General features: G+C 48.1%; 1 protein-coding gene across 2 annotated transcripts in view; it reads right to left on the minus strand.

The window, feature by feature from the left end:
• Positions 1-17309, minus strand: part of LOC146839286 (uncharacterized) — a 225732-nt gene that overhangs the window by 153684 nt on the left and 54739 nt on the right. For both annotated transcript variants that reach the window (XM_085651316.1, XM_085651315.1), the window contains exons 2-3: positions 12110-13953; positions 6691-6740 (exon numbers count right to left, since the gene is read on the minus strand). In XM_085651316.1, coding sequence (XP_085507442.1) covers positions 6691-6740; positions 12110-13922 — 1863 coding nt within the window. In that variant the 5' untranslated portion in view covers positions 13923-13953. The remainder of the gene's footprint in view (positions 1-6690; positions 6741-12109; positions 13954-17309) is intronic.

Genomic DNA, 17309 nt, shown 5'->3' on the forward strand with positions numbered 1-17309 from the left:
GAGGAGAGGAGAGCCAGGAGGACCAGAGGAGAGTGGAGCAGACATGAATCACAACAGACCAGAGAGGGCGACTTGGGAGCCAGGACGAGCCATGCCGACAGCCCTGCAGAGACTCCAGAGATGTGAAGCAAGGACAGCGCGAGGAGAGGAGAGCCAGGAGGACCAGAGGAGAGTGGAGCAGACATGAATCACAACAGACCAGAGAGGGCGACTTGGGAGCCAGGACGAGCCATGCCGACAGCCCTGAAGAGACTCCAGAGATGTGAAGCAAGGATAGCGCGAGGAGAGGAGAGCCAGGAGGACCAGAGGAGAGTGGAGCAGACATGAATCACAACAGATCTGAGAGGGCGACTTGGGAGCCAGGACGAGCCATGCCGACAGCCCTGCAGAGACTCCAGAGATGTGAAGCAAGGACAGCGCGAGGAGAGGAGAGCCAGGAGGACCAGAGGAGAGTGGAGCAGACATGAATCACAATAGAACAGAGAGGGCGAATTGGGAGCCAGGACGAGCCATGCCGACAGCCCTGCAGAGACTCCAGAGATGTGAAGCAAAGACAGCGCAGGGAGAGGAGAGCCAGGAGGACCAGAAGAGAGTGGAGCAGACATGAATCACAACAGACCAGAGAGGGCGACTTGGGAGCCAGGACGAGCCATGCCGACAGCCCTGCAGAGACTCCAGAGATGTGAAGCAAGGACAGCGCGAGGAGAGCCAGGAGGACCAGAGGAGAGTGGAGCAGACATGAATCACAACAGACCAGAGAGGGCGACTTGGGAGCCAGGACGAGCCATGCCGACAGCCCTGCAGAGACTCCAGAGATGTGAAGCAAGGACAGCGCGAGGAGAGGAGAGCCGGGAGGACCAGAGGAGAGTGGAGCAGACAACTCGTACCTATTGCCCACACACCCGCATTTAAATTGTAAACTCACCGCTTCTTTAGCGGGCAGAATCGGTAGATTTATTTTGTGCTCGACGCCATCTTGGAGTACCCTCATGGCGCCATCGCGCTGAGCGCTCTAGTGCTCAGGCGGAGGTGAGGGGAGTCACTACTTAAAGCTCACATTGGACCGCGCAGCGGTGACGCGCAGCGGTAGTGCCTGACTCGTGCCTGAGTCGGGCCAGAGTCTTGCCCGTCTGCGCCCGTCAGCGCTACGGAGGCGTGGAGGCGGGAGACTCTCCATTGGGTCTTATCTATTTCAGTCTACTGCAGGTATGGCATCCACTATTGTGCCACAATGTACTGTTTCCCTTCTAGACTGTCATAAGGCTGTACACTCTGTCTCTGCCTTGTGTAAACAAGATAATGTCGTGCCATTATCCGAGTTTACCACTGAGACATCGCCTATTTCTTCGGTATTGCGAGGCGGTCTTATCAATGCCCGTTCGCTATGTAAAAATGCTCAGAATATACATGAGCTTATCTCTGACAATGAGCTCGACTGGCTTCTGATCACTGAGACATGGCTTAAGCCTTGGTGCAATCCTGATCTGGCTATAGCTCTCCCGGAAAATTTCTCTATCCAGCGTTTGGACAGAAAGGAACAACGGGGAGGAGGCCTCGCTATCATGTATCGTAGCTCATTAAAATGCTCCTCCCATGAACTTGTTGATATTAAGGGAGCAGAAGCGTTAGCATTCTCTTTGGGAATACATGATTCATTTACATTCTCAGGTGCACTTATTTATCGCCCTCCAGGCCCCCCTAAGGAATTCTTGGAAACTGTGGGAGAAGCACTCAGCAACTTGGTACTCAGATTCTCGAACTTTACCATACTGGGTGACCTAAATTTGCATCTTGACTCTCCAAAAGCTCCTGGTTTCGACTGCTTTATGGATACTATTAACATTCTAGGACTCACTCTTTTGACCCATCAACATACACATCTGGGAGGCCACTTATTAGATTGTATTTGCTCTAATTCCACCAGGCTGACAGTTAAACCTCCCTGTCCTCAGATCTGGTCTGACCATTTCTTTATTCCGTTCCACATTTCATTAACTCATAAAATGTCGGGTATAACTACAAATAATATCACTACCTCTAATTTGACCTGCAAACCTAACTGGAAACAATTATCCAGCAGTCTTGATGTGTTGGATGTTCTTGGAATTTGTACCCCGGTGCCAACAGGCAATACCTCCGTAGATAACCAAAAGTTGCAGGATTGGATAACCATGATAGGCCATCAATTAGGTCCTACCAGCACTAAAAATCCTACTAAAACGAAAAGGAAGGCTCCCTGGTTTACATTAGCCTTGAGAGTAGAAATGGGAAAACTAAGAATACTGGAACGACGGTGGCGCAGGCATTATGAGACCACTGCCCGTGACACTTATAAACAGGCCAGAAGACAGTATCATGCAGATATAAAATCAGCTAAAAAAGCTTACTATCTTCAGGCCATTGACATGGCAGCTCAAGAGCAAAGAGAAATCTTCAAAATAGTCAAGGACTTTATGAATCCTTCTGTCTTGTTGCAGGAGATTACGCCATCTCAAAGTCTCTGCAATGATATCTCAGACTATTTTGAGAATAAAATTCTTAAAATTGTGAGAACCTTTCCCCCAGCTTCTTCTATTCTAGAAGACGTTGAAAGAGTGGAGAGGGTGAAACCTCCAACTTGTTTGGATATATTCGCCCCTGTCTCCCTTGAAGACTCCTTTAAAGCCATTCTTGCGAGCAAATCTGGATCCCCCTTTGATCCTTGCCCTCCTTTGGCTCTACAATCTTTAGCAGAAGCTATTAATCCCATCATAAACAGCATCATTAACTCATCTCTAGCGACGGCAGATGTCCCTAGTGACTGGAAGCTTGCTGCTGTCAAGCCGCTCCAGAAATAGACTCTTGCCGACCCAACCACCCTTTCCAATCTACGCCCGATCTCCCTGCTTCCGGTGATGTCCAAGCTGACTGAAAAATTTGTGAATAACCAACTCACGAGCTTTTTGGAAGCCAATGATATTTTACATCCTAATCAGTCAGGGTTTCGGTCAAAACACTCTACCGAGTCTGCCCTACTGTTTACAACTGAGACCCTCCGTATGGCCATTGACCAGGGAAAGAAGGCTGTCCTAATTCTACTTGACCTGTCGGCAGCTTTTGATACGGTCTCACATAACATCTTAGTGGACCGTCTAGCTGCCGCGGGGGTAGATGGGATAGCTCTGACCTGGCTGAGAAATTTTCTTAGGGACAGACACCAAATTACAGTACTGGGCCAGTATCAATCTGAAGCCAAGGCCCTCAGCTCTGGAGTTCCCCAGGGTTCGAGTTTAAGTCCTATACTCTTTAATCTGTACTTGGCTCCCCTGATAAAATTGATTGCTTCCTTTCAGATCAGTACCATTTCGTATGCTGATGATACCCAGCTTATTCTAGTATTAGACAGGGATCGGGCTGGCGCCGAAGAAAATCTTAAAGAGTGTCTAGCCGCAACATTTAAATGGATGACTGACAATCACCTTAAATGTAATGCTGGTAAGACGGAAATTCTGCCATTTGGAAAAGAAAATTTGTTTTCCCCGAAAGGTTGTTGGCCTGATGATGAAGTAACTCCTCCCAATACCATTACATCAGTCCGGAACTTAGGCATTAAGTTTGATAATCAGCTGTCTTTCAAACAGCAAGCTGTCGCCATAGCTGGCACATGGTTTCACATAATTAAAGCCTTGAGAAAGTTCTTTGATTTCCTGCCGTTGTCAGCCAGGAAAACTGTTGCAGTGGCCTTGATCACCTCCAGGCTGGACTACTGTAATAGTTTATATGCTAGAGCCAGCAGATCGGTACTCCACAGACTACAAATGGTCCAACATGCAGCGGCCCGCCTAGTATTAGGCTGGCCCCGTAGATCATCAGCCTCTGCAGCAATGGATGTACTACACTGGCTCCCAATTGCAAAGAGGATTCTTTTTAAGGTCCTTTTGATCACCTTTAGGGCTTTTCACCATCAAGGCCCTAAATATCTAAGTCAGGGCTTTAGACGATACAATCCGGTACGCTGTCTAAGGTCTGTGGGTCAGAATCTGTTGGTTGTCCCTAAATTCAGGCTGACAACTAAAGGTGGTAAATCCCTTTTCGTGCTGGGTGCCAAGGCCTGGAATAAGCTCCCCCTCTCTTTACGTTCCTTGTCGGATGAAACCCAATACAGGAAAGCATTAAAAACTTGGGTATTTTCTATGACCGATTCAGCCTGCACAGCAATGGTTTAAAGATGTAGTGTCTTGCGCGAACTGTGTCTACTCCCCCCCCATCCCGTACATCTGAGTTGGGTGAGCGCCAAGATACTCCCTGGAGTGATAGTAGCGCTATAGAAGTGGACTTTACATTTACATTTACATGAATCACAATAGACCAGAGAGGGCGACTTGGGAGCCAGGACGAGCCATGCCGACAGCCCTGCAGAGACTCCAGAGATGTGAAGCAAGGACAGCGCGAGGAGAGGAGAGCCAGGAGGACCAGAGGAGAGTGGAGCAGACATGAATCACAATAGACCAGAGAGGGCGACTTGGGAGCCAGGACGAGCCATGCCGACAGCCCTGCAGAGACTCCAGAGATGTGAAGCAAGGACAGCGCGAGGAGAGGAGAGCCAGGAGGACCAGAGGAGAGTGGAGCAGACATGAATCACAACAGACCAGAGAGGGCGACTTGGGAGCCAGGACGAGCCATGCCGACAGCCCTGCAGAGACTCCAGAGATGTGAAGCAAGGATAGCGCGAGGAGAGGAGAGCCAGGAGGACCAGAGGAGAGTGGAGCAGACATGAATCACAACAGACCAGAGAGGGCGACCTGGGAGCCAGGACGAGCCATGCCGACAGCCCTGCAGAGACTCCAGAGATGTGAAGCAAGGACAGCGCGAGGAGAGGAGAGCCAGGAGGACCAGAGGAGAGTGGAGCAGACATGAATCACAATAGACCAAAGAGGGCGAATTGGGAGCCAGGACGAGCCAGGACGAGCCATGCCGACAGCCCTGAAGAGACTCCAGAGATGTGAAGCAAGGACAGCGCAAGGAGAGGAGAGCCAGGAGGACCAGAAGAGAGTGGAGCAGACATGAATCACAACAGACCAGAGAGGGCGACCTGGGAGCCAGGACGAGCCATGCCGACAGCCCTGCAGAGACTCCAGAGATGTGAAGCAAGGACAGCGCGAGGAGAGGAGAGCCAGGAGGACCAGAGGAGAGTGGAGCAGACAGGAATCACAAGAGACCAGAGAGGGCGAATTGGGAGCCAGGAGGAGCCATGCCGACAGCCCTGCAGAGACTCCAGAGATGTAAAGCAAGGACAGCGCGAGGAGAGGAGAGCCAGGAGGACCAGAGGAGAGTGGAGCAGACATGAATCACAACAGACCAGAGAGGGCGACTTGGGAGCCAGGACGAGCCATGCCGACAGCCCTGCAGAGACTCCAGAGATGTGAAGCAAGGACAGCGCGAGGAGAGGAGAACCAGGAGGACCAGAGGAGAGTGGAGCAGACATGAATCACAACAGACCAAAGAGGGCGACTTGGGAGCCAGGACGAGCCATGCCGACAGCCCTGCAGAGACTCCAGAGATGTGAAGCAAGGAGTGGTGGACGCCGCTGGAGACACCAGATTTGACGGCCACAACTCGGGAGGGTTTTGGCATTGCAGTGAGTGATTCAGGAGGGGGGGGAAGGTGAGACTGGGCAAAGATGGGAGGATGGACAATGCAGGCATTTAACGAGGAGGCCTTTTAATGTTTACAGCACTATATTCTTGTTTATTTTATTATTATTAACAGGCAGTGAGGGTGACTGTGTTTGCGCCTGAAATACATTTGCTTTCGTCCAGCATCACTGCGTTTGCATTTAATGACCTGGTGTGTGCACCTTTCTTTTTTGTTTAAGTCACATAGGTGGACAGTGGCTCTGCATCTACATACATGCCAGGTACACTTAGGTACCGCTAGTTAGGGTTGCATCGTAGGAGTATGCATTATAACTGACATGTGTTTATATACCTGCCAGTATTTATTGTTTTAGCACGATGGTAGGAATCTACAATCCTTTTACTCTGTTGGTGCTTACAATCATTTAGATCTGTTTCTGTATTATGGTTGTTTCAGCACACCTATTTTACACTAGAATGACGCTAGTTCAATAAAGGCTTATTGAAAAACGTCCCCACCATTTATTCTGTGTATCTCTCCGAGACAAAGTGAGCACGAGTGACTGAGCGAAAAGTAATGCACTGTTTCCACGATCCCTGATGGGACAGAGTTGTCATGTTCGATAGTTGCCAAGAACAATATTCTCCTTGGTAAGAGGAGTATGCAGTGGTTCTGTGAGCTAGCTGGTATTCAGGCGAACATACCCGGTGGGGGTGTCTGGGATCAGTCTGGACACCAATCCCACAGTCTATGTTGTCTAAATGCACAGATCCTATATTGGTTTATAGGAACTACATGACACATGGGTGGACAATGGCAGTGCCACCTTTCCCTGCGTTTCCTGGTAGTGATTCTCCTATCTTCCAAAGCAAAAGCCCATATATAGAGAATGTTTTCCACAAAGGAAAGACCACCCTTGGGCCATATACCCCAAGAAGGGGAGTCATTTGGCTACAAATGAGGAGAGCCCATGTGTACCTTAATTACTAAGGAAAGTACTTCGCCTCGTAAGATTCTTTCTCATGGGTGTTGGTGAAGAGTGAACAAACTTAGTACAGCTGAGTGGATACTTACCACACTTTCTTTCTTCGAGGGTACTGGAGGCAACCACCTCCTGGAAGAACCTAAAAAGGAGAAAAAGTGCATCAGGAAGGACGATACCCATTGACCACACAGGAAGAACAACGTGACACAGCAGTCATATATTACTTTCATGCGGATAACCCTAACTCTCACAATTAGTAAATCAAACCAGCCTCCGCGTCCATAGAGCTGCCCATCCCTCCTACAGATATACTAAAGAGAAACCAGACAAACATCTTTTTGAAAAGTTTGTGCAGATTAGTCAAAGATTCCAAAGTTATTAGGAAAATAAATATTTGCTTTTCAATAGAAACTGACCCAACCATCACCAAAACTGCATGGGAAGGAAGGAGGAAAAGCGGGAGAGAGAGACAGAAAGAGGAGAGGGGGGGAGAGAGAGAGAGTGGGAGTGGGAGGGAGAGAGACACTTTGGTTTATTAAGTGAGTTTCAATTTTTTTTTTAACATAAATTAAGATGTTAAAAGCAATCCTAATCATAACTTTACTGTAACCTTTGTTTTTTAGATCGAAGACTACCAGACAGCGCTAAAGACATCTTGGGGATGTTCAGAACACTTCCCTGGGAATGCAGTCCACCCATTGCTTACAATTGGCTTTGTGGTTTGTAACTCACATTCGTCCCTCCCACTACCCAAACCTTATTCACTGTATTCTTCCACAAACTCGTTTTCTGTAAACAGGCCTTTAAATCTTGTTCTTATCTTGTCCCATATGCTGTGCATTCAAAGACAGAGGTCAAATGACAAGCTCTTGGTGTTTATTTTTCTTTCTATGATTTCAAAGTGCGAGGATTTATGTGACAATCCTGATGAGGAACCATGTAAGAGGACAGGGTGTAAGATTCTTTCCCCCAATCATATAACAAAAAAAACAAGCATTGGCAAAGCCAATAGGTCTCAACTTAGGATCCTACTGGTTTTGCCAATGATTTTTAGCAGAGCTCCACAGCATCAGTTGAAAAGAAAATATCCTGCATCCTATTAGAAATGATTTTCAAATCAGCCTCTAGACTTGCCACCTTCCCTGTTATTGGGTATCAATGCCTGTGATGTCCTCATAGTTTTGAGCTTCAATATGGCTGCCGCGCAGGCAGCATGGAGTGCGTTGGTCTTGTAGGGAGTGAAGGTACCTTTAAAGTCCTCAAACGACTCCTTCACAGCAGGCACCAGGTGCGGGGGCTCTCCCAGCACTCTCACTCAGGCACGTTATTATCTTACATTGCTCCCGGGCCTTAGCGCTGGGAAGAACTGGTAAAGTTGTACTAAGGCAGCAGGGTCGGATCATGATGCTGCTAGTGAGCATTGCTGGAAAAGGCTTCAATGATACGGCCCTCTGTACATGCCAATGTCCCCTCCACCCCAAGATATCCTTCCAAGTCCTGAAGTGCAAATGCCTCACTTTGTATCCAACAGTGAAGCTTCTGGTCGGCAGCCGCACACACGAGCACTTTAGTTTAAATGGCTGCTACCATTATGCAATGGGGACATGGTGAAAGGCAAGAAAATGAAGCTATTTGCTTCTATAAATGGCAAGCAGCAATGAGGGAGGGGGTAGGGGAACAGGTTCTCTCACTTTGAAATCAGAGAAAGAACAGGAGCCTTCAGGAAAACCGTGTCTTACATTTGATCTCGGTCTTTGAATGAACAGCAAATGTGATGAGACAAAAACAAGAAATACACTGTTTACAGACAAGCTTGGAGCGAGTAAAAACACAAGCGCTCGTGTGAATTGCTCCTAGACAAAGTAAAAGAAGTTCCTAAAACAGTTGCTAATATGGGACAAGTTTAAGAGTACACATAATGGGGCGGCACTCTGTGGAAGGGAACAACCCACGAAAAGGAGGGACGAATAGGAAGCAAGGCTTTTTAAAGGACAGTCGAAGAAACAAATGAAAAGCAATGGGTGGGCTGTGCTCCCACAAAGTATATACAACATGTCACGAAGAGATAGCGCTGTCTCGACGAGACCTTAAAAATGAACTGTGGTGATGTTTTAGAATATATCAGAGTAACTACAAATGAAGCAGATTGTTTTGTAATTTCGAAGTATGGAGAAAAATATTTGAACAGCATAAAAACACATCAATACACTAGGTGATGACATTTACACACATTATCGTTCATGTGTAGTAAAACTGTATTTCAGTGCAAATGTAATGGTCATTTCAATTGAAAATGTGTTGGCTATAGTGGCGGTGCGCTAACACACCATGTATACTCAACACTACGCCACTCCACCCTACACCATCCCCTTTAAGACACTCTACGACATGCCACTCGACTCCACACCACTCCAATCTATGAGACTCACTCAACGACACAACACTCCACGCCCTTACACTCCACATCACTTACCCCACTCCACTCTATCCCCTCTACTCTACGTTGCCCCAATCTACCCCACCCCACTCCAATCTACCCCACTGCTCTACAACCCACCTCACTCCAATCTACTCCACTCTACCCCACTCCACTCAATCTAACCCAATCAATCCCACCCCACTAAATCTAGCCCATTCCACCCCAGTCTACCGCACTCCACTTTAATCTACCCAACTCTACTCTAATATACCCCAGTCTACCCCACTCCACTCCAATCTATTCCAAAATACCTTACCCCAATATACCCCACTCCAATCTACTCCACTTCAGTCTACCCCACTCCACTCCAATGTACCTCAATTCCACTCCACTCTTCCCCAATCTAGCCTACCCAACTCAACTAACTTTTAGCCATGCCAAGTAGCAGACACTGTTGTACATAATGGCTAACATTCATTGCCCAAGCAAATAGTGCTGTGATTGGAGAGACCAATTGGCTTAGCCAATGCTTGTTTTTAGTGATTTTTCCCCCACCATATACAATCCCCTCAGCTAACTCCAACCAAGAACATGTGTTCAACTGGGCTTGGGCACAGCATGTTATTCACTACAGGGTCTGGCTTATTTTGACTTTTTAAAAAAAATTTAAGGGTTTGTGGACACTCTCTTGGGGTTCGTGGACCCTTTCAAGCATGTGCATCCTTATTGGACATTGATAGGGTTTCACACCGAGGAACATGACTCCGAACATCAGAAATGTCCACCAGAGGACAAGACCAATTGCTGTAGTTTTCAGTCACTAGCCCGAGGTTTGCAGACCTCAGGGGCCGCGATGTGGAACCCAGCACCGTCTCAAAATCAGCAATTTACCATCGGGCTGCCCTAGTGCCAGGGAGGTACCTAAGCTCCTTGAGGCTTATTTTGTTTTTCAGGATGCAGGGAACAAGTCCCTTCATCATCTAATGGTTTGAGATGTAGCCAGCCAATCAGGGAGCTTCAGGTCCGCAGACCCAACTTTGGGTTTACGTATCCGAAATGGACGACAAAAGAAAAAGTCTAGTCGGATCCAATATATTTCTACATTTGGATCCTGAGTCCAGGTGCACGGACCATTCATGGGCTCAACGTCCAGCTAGCTCCATCGTAAATGACTAGTGGCTTAATTTGAGGACCACAAAAAACACTCTTCAAATGCAAAATTTCACAAAAACAACTGAATGGATTTATAGTAAATGAATCAAAGGCCCTTCCATGAGTAACAGTTGTAATTTCTTTCAACCTTTTTTCTGTAGCTCTGTTAATAGCTTTCAATAGGAATTAAATAGAGAACTGCACTTTTTTGTCCACTCACTTGAAAGACATGCATGAAACCAGCCAAGCCACACCCAGATAGCTTTTTACAGATTCAATGAACTGTGCCAAAGTTATTATATGTCTATATAAATATCTATAATACATGGGAGTCTGTAATCCCTGCATAAAGGCCAGTCTCTAATTTCTTTATAATCGGAGACTTGTGATGCACCAAGTCACCGATTATAAAGAAAAGACGACAGAACTCGACTATTTTGAGTTATTAAAGTCGAGTTCTGAGGTCACAATACCCTCTGCCAGAGCCAGCAGCTAATGTGATTGGCAGGTCAGGTCACGGAGCATAATTGAAGCAGCTGTTTAAAGCAGCAAACGGAACGTTGCTTTTCTTTCTTCTGCTCTATTTTACTAGCTTACTGTGACAAGCAGAGAATATATGTTTATTAATTTAACTCTTTAGAGAAAAGCTAGAATCTTACTGCATTTTTCTACACATTCTGAGCTACTGCAGCTTTTCTTAAAGACTTGTTTTGAACTGTTTCTAATATTTGTGCGCAACAAATATTTAACAGTTTATGATGTGTTGAATTTTTCACTGGAGGTTTTAATAATAATCTCCATGTTTGCAAACATGTTTGCTCTTTCATATGAAAGAGCTACACACCAAGGTTTTAAGTGGTTTGTGGGAAAAGTGATGGTGTAAACATGTATTATATGTATTATTTGGGATAAAGTACCCCATGGTGCACAATATAAGATTATTGCCAGTCACCTCGGAGTACTATAACCTTTAAAAGGAACTCTGTCTTTGGCCTCGTTCCTCTATAACTCGACTTGCAATATCCTTACAATTTATGGCAGGGGTACATTAACCCTAGTATATTTTCACTGAAGAGAGTTAATGTGAAGTTATAGTTGCTTTGTTATAACACCTTAATGGTTAGAACCACAATCCATAACTCGCACTACGGGTGTGCAAACCCTAACTCAGCATGTTACATGAGATGATGCGATGACATTTTCATAGTTACAGAGTTTGCTAAAGGCAGGATGCTGCTGTAGGGAGATCATGGCTACTTTTATCTTCCCTTAAAACCATTCATAGCACACTTGGGACTGAGCTAGAAGTCGGGAGGGTGAACTCACAAATGAGACAAAACCAATCACTTAGTGTCTCTGTCTATCATGAGGCCGTGTGCACTCTTGGAGAACCCTGCAGTGGCAAGAACATCCCTGGTCGTCCCTGCTGTTGAGGCCGAATACAGACTAGGATTTTTACATCAGGAACTGGAGAGGAGACGAGTGCGTCTTACCCGATGTAACTCTGCAACAGGAAACAGTTCCCTCTCTAGACTGCGCATGTCTGCTATTCTCAATGAACACCACCTCACCTGCATCCGACTAGTACGTGTGATTCCAGCCAGTAATTCCTCCTATGAATAGCGCTATTTCCAGTTCCTCAGGCTGGAATGGGGACGGACAAGGAAGGACGAGAGCTACTGGCCTGCTTGTCTCATGCAGAGTCCCATAACCAGGCCTGTTTCTGCACAGGAAGGATGCAGTCCTGTGTGGAACCAGAAAAGAGTGCAGGGACACATCTGCACCCAGCGTACTCTGGGGGTCAGTATCGCTCAGGGGGTTCCCCCCAAACCATATTAATCCCCTCGAAGACTTACTAAAATCTACACATATGCATTTTGGAGAGGTTACATGTGATAGTATGCACTCGGAGTGTCTATGTATAGCGAAACACATACCTGGGGTGGCTTTGGACGGCAATAAATGTGACAGTGTTGTTCCTGTCTCCATTGAGTCTGCGGGGGCCTCTTCATCTGCAGTAATGGTCTCCAGTTCTACGCATGATGGGGGCACAGGCGGACCCCGCTCTTCAGGACAGCGCAGTTCTGCCTTGCAGTTCTGATGTTGATGCTGTGATTCAGGGTGCAGTAGCTCGAGTATGCAGCTCTGATCTGAACCCTGTGCATCAGTACAAGCTGGTTCTAGCTTGTAGTTCTGATTTGAATCCTGCTCCTCTGGGTGTAGTGGTTCCACCGTGTTGTTCTGATCTGGTTCCTGTGCTTCAGAAAGCACCAATTCTCTCCCTCGATCCTGTGCCGCAGTGTGCAGTGGTTCCACCGTGTTGTTCTGATCTGAACCCGGTGCATCAGCACAGGTCTGTTTCTGATCTGGTTCCTGTGCTTCAGGGCACATTGATTCTAGCTCGTAGTTCACGTTTTGATCCTGTGCATAAGAAAGTCCCTGCTTCAAGCATAGGTGTTGCTGGAGGCACTGGGTTTGTTGTGACCCCAAGCCACCAAAAGACAACAGCCCAGACTCTAAGTGTTCGTCTGATGACATCTCATCAGGTGACACTGGTTGGAAGCACTGGTTCTCCTGGGGATCTTGGCAATCAAAACACATCAATTCTTCCTCCAAGGGATCATCAGGTCCCTTCCCATTTGATAACACGGGTTCTACACATTGGTTTTGCCGTGGTTCGCGTCCATCAGGAAATAGCAGGTGTGGGCAGAGGTTCTGTGGTTGGTCCCAGCTATAAGTAGACAATGGGGATGGTTCTTGCTTTAGGAGCTCATCTGGTTCCCTCTTTTCTGGGAAGGTTGACTGTACGCTCTGGTCTTGCTCTGATGCCTGCCCGTCAACAAATTCTGAGGGAAGACACAGGTTTGCCTCCAGTGATCTGCCTGGAGGATCTGTCTGAGTGAACTTGGATAAAGTACAATCCTGCTGTAGTCCATTTCCATCTGGAAACCCAGGCTGCATGCACTGGTCTCGCTGCGACTCGTGTACATCTGGAAACCCAGGCTGCATGCACTGTTCCTGCTGCAACTCGTGTACATCTGGAAACCCAGGTTGCATGAACTGGTCCTGCTGCGACTCGTGTACAGGTTGCATGCACTGGTCCTGCTGCGACTCATGTACATCGAGAAACCCAGGCTGCACGCACTGGTCTTGCTGTGACTCATGTACATCTGGAAACCCAGGTTGCATCCACTGGGCCTGCTGTGGTTCATGTCGATCTGGCAACACTGGCTGTGGACAAAGGCTTTGCTCATCAGGGCAAACATAAACATAGGTAGGAGAAGAGAGTGTACAGTCCTGCTTTGGTGCATGCCCATCAGAAAATACAGGCTGAAGACACAAGCTCGGTCCACCTGGCCTATCATGTTGAAGTGTCGCCGGAGACCGGCTAACAGCACAATCTCTAATGCTCGCTGGACAGACCACCTCCAAAGACACTGCACCATTATCTAGGTAACCTCGATCCTTTTCTATCCAGATTTTCTTAATCAGCCCAGCGACTCTAGAAGGGACGTCCTCCACGGTGTTCAGCAAGTTATCCAGTTTGGCTTCCAACTCCTCCAGCATGGATAAAAGGATAATGTGCGGCAGGTTCTCCGAAAGCGGTTCCAGGTCCTGGTCCCTCAGAGCATCATTTCGGGATCTTGAAGCTGAGACGTCATGGAGAGGTAAAGATGGGACTGTGGCTCTTACGGATTCACGTGAACACTGCGCTGTCACTTTCTTTCCTGGAGCCCGTCTTCTCCCCATTCTGGTACTTTGATTTTCAAGTCTCAAGTGTCTGCAGAGGGGAGGAAAAGAGAAAAGACAACACGTTATCACAGAACAGCTGGGTCAAAATACTCCTTTCTGTCTCACCAAGCCCAGAGTGATCAGAGAACATCGCTCATTTCTAAAACCAGAAAAAAATGGAATAATTGAAATGTCACAATATCCGCAACATAGTTCACATATTAGTGGTATAAGAACCACGAATGAAATAGGCAGTATGCCTATTGCCTCTAGAATCGCTGGGACCCCAAGGAACCACCCAAGGTAGGGACGTCGGGGACCCACGGGAGCCGTATGCAGTGTGGAAACACAACCGCGGGTTCCTATTAATTTTTATGGGGAATGTCGCGGTTGGAAGTTTAAAGATTAGGGACACTTCTAATTTAACTAGGACCAAACCTTTTTGGACTTAGACAGTTCTAGGGTTAGCACCCACAAGAGCACCAGAGTACTCGAGTTACCTCACCCAGGGAAGCCGGGTGCCTAGATGTCTTTTGGTGTCGGGTCGCGTCATCGATTCCAATGGAAGTCTGCAAAGAACGGCTGCTGCTGTGAAGAGGAGAAGTGTCCGGAGAGATCCAAGTCTGGATTTAGGATGTAAGGAACCTGAAAGCAGAGGGGACAGAGTCTGGGTCACTTGCCAGTGACCTAGAGCAGGATGGATCAATGCCCACGGATGTCGGGTGCTTCAGGTGAGTTGACGGGTGTCTTGACTCTTCAGCCACGAGGTACAGAAGGCGTCGACGAAGTCCACGAGCCGGATTCGAGCTGTCCCATGAAGTCTGTCGAGTGCTGCGGTGTCGGCGACCAGAAAGGACCCAACAAGCCTTGGCAACGGTGTAGGAGAGTAGGGTCTGCTATCCTATGGTCACCCCAAATTTTTGCTTTTTTTGCTTCACTGGTTTTTTGACATATTGAGGATGTGGGCCTGCTAATCGGACCCCCAGCCTGCTGTTCTCTCTACTAAATTGACACTATGCACTTTAGGTGCATAACCAATTGGAATTGGATCACCCTGTGAGCCCCTGTACCAGTGTACACTAGGTACCCAGGGCATTGGTGTATCTAAGGCCTACCAGGGGCTGAAGCATGTATTGTGCCACCCCTGGCCTGGCCTAACAATTTGACACAACTGGCTGATCACTCAGCTGGGGTAAGTTGGTGTATCCACCTCTTACTTAGGTGTAGTATACCTATACCTAACCTTAAGTGGGACATATGTTAACCTATAAGTCACTCCTAAGGTAGGCCATAACAATCCTGAAGGCAGAGTGCTTGGTTCCATGTGAGATGGTGCTCTGGCATGAGCTGAGCCTGTCTGCAGTGGTCGGAACAACTTCCTTCTACCGTTTCCAGATATCGCCATACCATATACTCTTAAGTGCATTATGAACCTCGCGGTTAAATGCTATCTTTGGTTTGGCTTTATCAAAACATGTCGAGTAAGGTGTCATACGAATTGGAATACTAACCCCTCGCCAATTCTGGCGACGGGGTTAGCATTCCACCCTTCTAGAGGGACACGACATGTACAGTACCTGAAACCCGGGTAAAATCAGACATAGCCTCAGCTCCACAAAATGGATGCTGCCACCACAGACACAAGTCTGCCCTCCTGCTGCTGGGAGTCCTTCCAGCTTGGGAGACGTGGACAAAGGGTTTCCTGCCAGGGGAGGTGCGAGCACCACCCCAGACAGGATTTTGTGTATTGGTCAGGTAGGGCTTGAATAGAATCAGTCATGCCTGAGGCTCACAAGGAGCCTCGGTGCATATGCCAGTTCAAACCGGTCCTGGGGCACACCAGCCCCGGACCTGGGGCGAGCTGGACAAAGGATTGGGGGTGTAACCACCCCCCTTCCTGGTCCCACCCTTAGGGAGGGACCTAGCAGGTAGTCCGGCCCCTAGAATCCGCTTAAAGGTAGGAGCTGTGTCCTAAGACTTCAGACATCCTGGAATCAACTTAACACTAAGAAGAAGACGGGAACTTCGACGTTCTGCTGCACAGAAGACTGAAGTAATTCTCCCCTATGGTCAGGGAGTGACCATCTTGCTAACGCAAGCACCAACCAGCGAATCGACGTCTGCTTTGCCGCCGCCTCCTGCCGGAGCCCGAGCCCAGAGACCGACAAGAACTGGACCTCCAGACCTCTCACAGCCCGATCCACAGTCCCTGCAAAGAAGGAACCCGTGGAGACACCGAGACACGTGGAGCCAGCCATCTTGGAAGACACTCGACAAGCTGCAAGCGCGACAACAGAGGCTCCCTCCAAGTTGTGCTTTGGGTCCTGAGAAGCCCAACATCCGAGCAGCATCTGCACCAAAGGTGAGCCCTCCAGCATCTCCACGATCTGCGTGGGACCCCTCTGCACTTTGCAACTCGACGCGCCTAACCGGACCCTGGCCCGTTGGCTAGTGGCCATCTTGGCAACCATCTTTGAAAACTACGATGCTGGTCTGGTTGCTCCAGACTGGCCCCTGCTTCCCTCCAAAGGAGCAGCCCCTCTGACCTTGCTGGTCAGAGTAAACAGCTTTCTTCAATTCCTACGACTCCTGCTTTTGCCAAGGCTTGTTTGCTCCTTTTGAGTTGCCGACACCGCCGACAGCGAGAGCCTGCGTGGGACAGCTCGTGAACCGACTCCTGGAGGTCCTCGACCTTCAGGGACCACGTGGCTGCAGAGACAAGCTACACCTCTTCACCTGTTTGCACCCGACATCGCCTGGTACCTACCTGGTGCCACGCCGGTCACTGGCTAGTGACTGTGAACACTGTCCCCTCTGCTTACAGGTCTTCTACAACTCCGATCCATCCTTGGATCCACCACATCTCTTCTGGACCGACCGCCTGCAGCATCTTTGTCACCAGGCTCCATTGAACAGATAGATGAAACCCGACGCACTTCGAGACCTATGCACCCGCTTCCTGTGGGTGAGGTAAAGCTGGCACTCCGGTGCACAAGTGTAGAGTAACATCTCTAGTGTCTAGGTTTGAAGTCTTGAATTCGTAGTCCAACCAGAAGACCCTTCTAGCAGTAACTTTTGAACTTTTACGCACCCATTGAAAACCTATGGGAGCCCGCGTGTAACTTTCCTCACTGCACACGCGACCCGTGGACCTCCTGGTCACTGACTGAAGTTAGCTCCTTGTAGGCCCAGCGATTCTAGAGGCCCTAGGCCTTTTCCCTTTCCTGTTCGTGGTACTTATACCACTATTTTAGTATATGGTTTGAGCGGCCACCAGGGCCTATCCATATAAAGTGCAACTTCTGTATATTGTAATACTTTCTTGTTTAACGATTTATGCTCCTGTACTCATAAAGAGTCTAGGGGATACTTTGAGTAATAAATACATATATATTTTGAATATAT

This window comes from Triturus cristatus, chromosome 4_1 (genome assembly GCF_964204655.1).
Source record: "Triturus cristatus chromosome 4_1, aTriCri1.1, whole genome shotgun sequence".
Taxonomy (NCBI): Eukaryota; Metazoa; Chordata; class Amphibia; order Caudata; family Salamandridae; genus Triturus; species Triturus cristatus.